Here is a 3755-nt window from a genome sequence, read left to right as displayed (position 1 = left end):
TTTAAAAGTGTATCTGTTGATGTAAGCTGGCACTAGAGATACATCCAATGTACACATCCATTTTCGTACAGTCCCAAGGCTCAGACTTCTTTACTGCTGTAATTTATGCTTTCCAGCACCCAAGGAGAAGGGTGCAGACCTGTTGGCGTGGCCTTTTCCTGTCAGATTTGCTCTCCGTTCAGAAAATTAAATCCTCTCATCAGTGGTTCAGGCACAATGAAATATTCTGCCATTCCCTGGATGATTTTCCTGGTGTATTCCCTGGCAGCTTCAGGCATACCAAGGAAGACATGACCCCAGCCACTCTTCATAAATGCTGTGAATTGCAGAAATTAACTTGTTGTCTTCTTCCATAGGAAGAACTTGACATACGACCGAAAGTCTCATCTCTGCTTGGCAAGTTGGTCAACTACACAAATCTTACCCAAGGTGTTAAGGAACATGAAGAAGCAGAAAGTGCTGATGGCTCGAAGAAGAAAGTATCAAAAGTGAGTAGAGGTTCTCTTCATGGCTAGCTGATGAGTGGGATGATTCCCTATGGGATTTTTAGGCACCTGAACTCCTTTTTGCTTTATCTTAACCTCTGTCAAGAACCATGACGGTGTTGCAAAGACATAGAACTCAGTAGGTAACCAGATGTTACCAAAGAATTGGGGCTGATGTAGTGGTTAGGCACTGTGCACGACATTGCGGTGAGGTACACTTGGTATGGATTTAGATAAGAAGGACAGGCTTTTTACCAGTGAATCGAATAAACAACAAAACAAAAACCTTGGCTTTTTCCTAGTGCTCCTTTAGCTGCCCAGCAGTATCTGACACATCTCTACAAGCCTGGCAGGTATGACGCAAGACTTGCAGGAGACAACACCCTTCTCGAGTGGGGGGTGGAGCTCAGATCAGACACCCTGGGGCAGCTCAAGTGTCTTTCTGGTGTTCGGCACTTAGGCAACTGAGTTCTGCCCCAAAGGATCTGCATTTAGATGGTTGGCCCATTTGTGTTGGCCTTGTAATAGCTAGGATGGAGGCAGGATTGATTGTTGGTAGTTAGATTTGTATCAGGAGAGCTGTGTTCTAACTGCTCAGAGTGCTCTGGCAGTCCCACAAGTGTTTCAGTGAGTGCTAAACCCTCAAGTGGTGTGGTTTCATTTTATGGCACTTGCAGGCCTGTCGGTTTGCTTGCAAATTTTGTCAAAAGAAAGTTTTCTAAACAGCTAAGATAGCAATTGAATTCTGTAGATTTTATAGCACTGCTCTACCAAAACTTGAGCCATTTCAGAAAGAGATGGCAGTAATCGTGTTGAAAAACAGCACATTGTTCTCAAAGAGAATGCATGTTACCCCATGCTGAATGCCGAATTCCAGCTCTCTTACACTCCAGTCCCTTACTCTGCACAGTTTTACACTGGCCCCTAAACAAAGTTTTTTAGTTGACATGAAGCTTAAAATTCAATTTTATCTGAGACCACATGCACTAAAGTGCTGCAGCATTGTGGTTAATATGACATCATTACAAGATTGAGTGAAGGTCATCTGGGTGCAGTAACTGCATTCTGGTACTGTAAGCTTACATTTAAAAGGTAATTTAAACATTTTAACTGTGTATTTCTTTTCTGTGGTACTTGGTGTTATACTAATTGCTGAGTCTGTCCGAAGTTTTTACCTTCTCATTACTAATATGAAATGTCAGCTGCATGTCTGTTTTAGGACGCTTTTGGTGGAATAATGTCAGGCAACAGCTGTTAATATGGTGTTATTGCATAATGTAGAATAATTTTTAGTCTCTTACTATCAAAATCAGATTGATTATTACCCTAACAAAGATAGAGTGGGATACCATAGGTACAGTCCTTACTATTTTGAGAAAGTTCTGATAAGGTAAAAATGGGGCAAATAACAGGAAACTGAGAAGTTGTTTGAAATCCCTGATAGAGTAACATGTAAGGTTTGGTCTTACTACTTCTACATCTAGGTATGATTTATGTAAACACTTGCATATTTTCAAACTGTTTACTGCCATGAGAAAGGACTGTTGTCCTTGTTGAAGCCATGTTTCTTTTGTTAAAGTGGATTTTGGGCATAATACCTGGATTGTCATGAGTTATGCTTTCCCGTGTCCCAAAAATGTGCATTTGCAGACTTCTCAGATGTTTTTTGTAGACCACTTTTGTAACCATTCCAAAAGTGACAATATCATCCTGTGTTAATATCTCGGTATTTTCTGTGTAAGCACTGCAGTTTCCTTAAGTGAATCTTTGCCCAGCATGTCTGTCTCTAAGACAAATCACATCAGCTGCAATATTATGACTGTAGGTTGATTTTCTTCTCCCTCTCTTGCCATAAGCAATATGAAATTTTAAACATCTTGGTGAATATAAGAAGGTTAAATATTAACTTGGCCAATAATTATAACGATTTAAACCAGGACGTTCAAAAGCAGTAACTGTACAATGCTCTGGATTTAATATATCCAGAAACTGTGCAAATGGGATTCTTCTACACATCTGTTTTTAATCATCTTTGAAGTACAAATCAACGCACTGCTGTTACCTTTTCCTTCCCGTGTGAGCATTAGTGCAGAAGCATTAATATCCACCCCAGCACAACAGCAGGTTCCGTTTGTAAGTGCCATCATTGTGAACTGACTTGTTGCTGGTTGCTATACTGGGTGCACTCAGGGAATACGTACCCAGCCAGTGTGACAAAAGGTAAGCTTCCAGTCCTGATGTGTCACTTACTGGAATTGGCATCTCAGACAAGAACTGGAGCAGGGAGGGTGAGCAGACTCTAGATCTGCTATTCAAAAACTGAACGAAGAAAGTAGTCCGTTCAGTAAGTGAGTATATGATTCTCTATCTGGGCAGGTAAGACAGGTCTCTTGGTGAACACCTTTTTGTGACCTAGCAGGCCTTATTCAAAAACTGAACGAAGAAAGTAGTCCATTCAGTAAGTGAATATATGATTCTCTATCTGAGCAGGTAAGACAGGTCTCTTGGTGAATACCTTTTTGTGACCTAGCAGGCCCCTGCCCTCCAAATCATATCCATTCAAATGACAAAAAAACCCAACCCAAAGACAAACCACAAAAAAACCCAAACCAACAAAAAACACAGACACAAAAAAAGAGACAAGACTGGTGTGTGCACATGAAGTGGATAAATCTCCAAGAGGGGGGCGCTGAAAAAATGAGATCTCTCTTCCAAAGTTTAAGCTTAAAGGACTAGAGAATGATGTGCTTTAGCTTGTGGAGATCATTGTTGTCAGCACCTGATTTCTACAGTGACAGGACCAAAAGAGACCAGAATGTTTGCACAAGCTCTGGAAAATACGTTATATGGCTATCCCACTTCTAATCTCTTAGAATAATTGCTGCAGAGTTTGTGGAAGATGCAGGTGAAGAACAGGACAATTTCAGTGCCAGACAGCTTAATATAAACATATTACTCTGTTTCAGCATTCTGTATTAGATACACATCAGATAAAATCGACACTATATAAAAGGGTAGAAATTGGGTTGTTTTTTATGTTTTCTGAATACAGTCTTGTATTAAAGCGCTTTCATAGTGCTATAAAATATTGCCTTCTCATGAGGCAAAAAATTGGATTAACTCTTTTATTTCATGTATCTTTAAATAAGGCAGTTCATTTCTGTGCTGCTGTCTGTCCTCATGCTCCAGAGCAGCCACAAGAGCTGTCATTACTGATCAGTGTCCCTCAGCCCTGCAGCCAAGTGCTTTGATAACCCGTCACACTGGCAC

The 3755-nt window shown here is 40.6% G+C and overlaps 1 protein-coding gene across 1 annotated transcript in view; it reads left to right on the top strand.

The window, feature by feature from the left end:
* Positions 1–356: 356 nt before the first annotated feature.
* SLC12A4 (solute carrier family 12 (potassium/chloride transporter), member 4) overlaps positions 357–3755 on the top strand; it is a gene marked incomplete at its 5' end in the record, with an annotated part of 28519 nt that continues 25120 nt past the window's right edge. Inside the window, one exon of the mRNA XM_010077201.1 lies at positions 357–488. Within this exon, the coding sequence (XP_010075503.1) occupies positions 357–488 (132 nt within the window). The remainder of the gene's footprint in view (positions 489–3755) is intronic.

This window comes from Pterocles gutturalis, unplaced genomic scaffold (assembly GCF_000699245.1).
Source record: "Pterocles gutturalis isolate BGI_N339 unplaced genomic scaffold, ASM69924v1 scaffold27603, whole genome shotgun sequence".
NCBI lineage: Eukaryota > Metazoa > Chordata > Aves > Pterocliformes > Pteroclidae > Pterocles > Pterocles gutturalis.
Note: the sequence above shows the minus strand (reverse complement) of the source record. Positions and strands in the feature narration are given on the sequence as shown.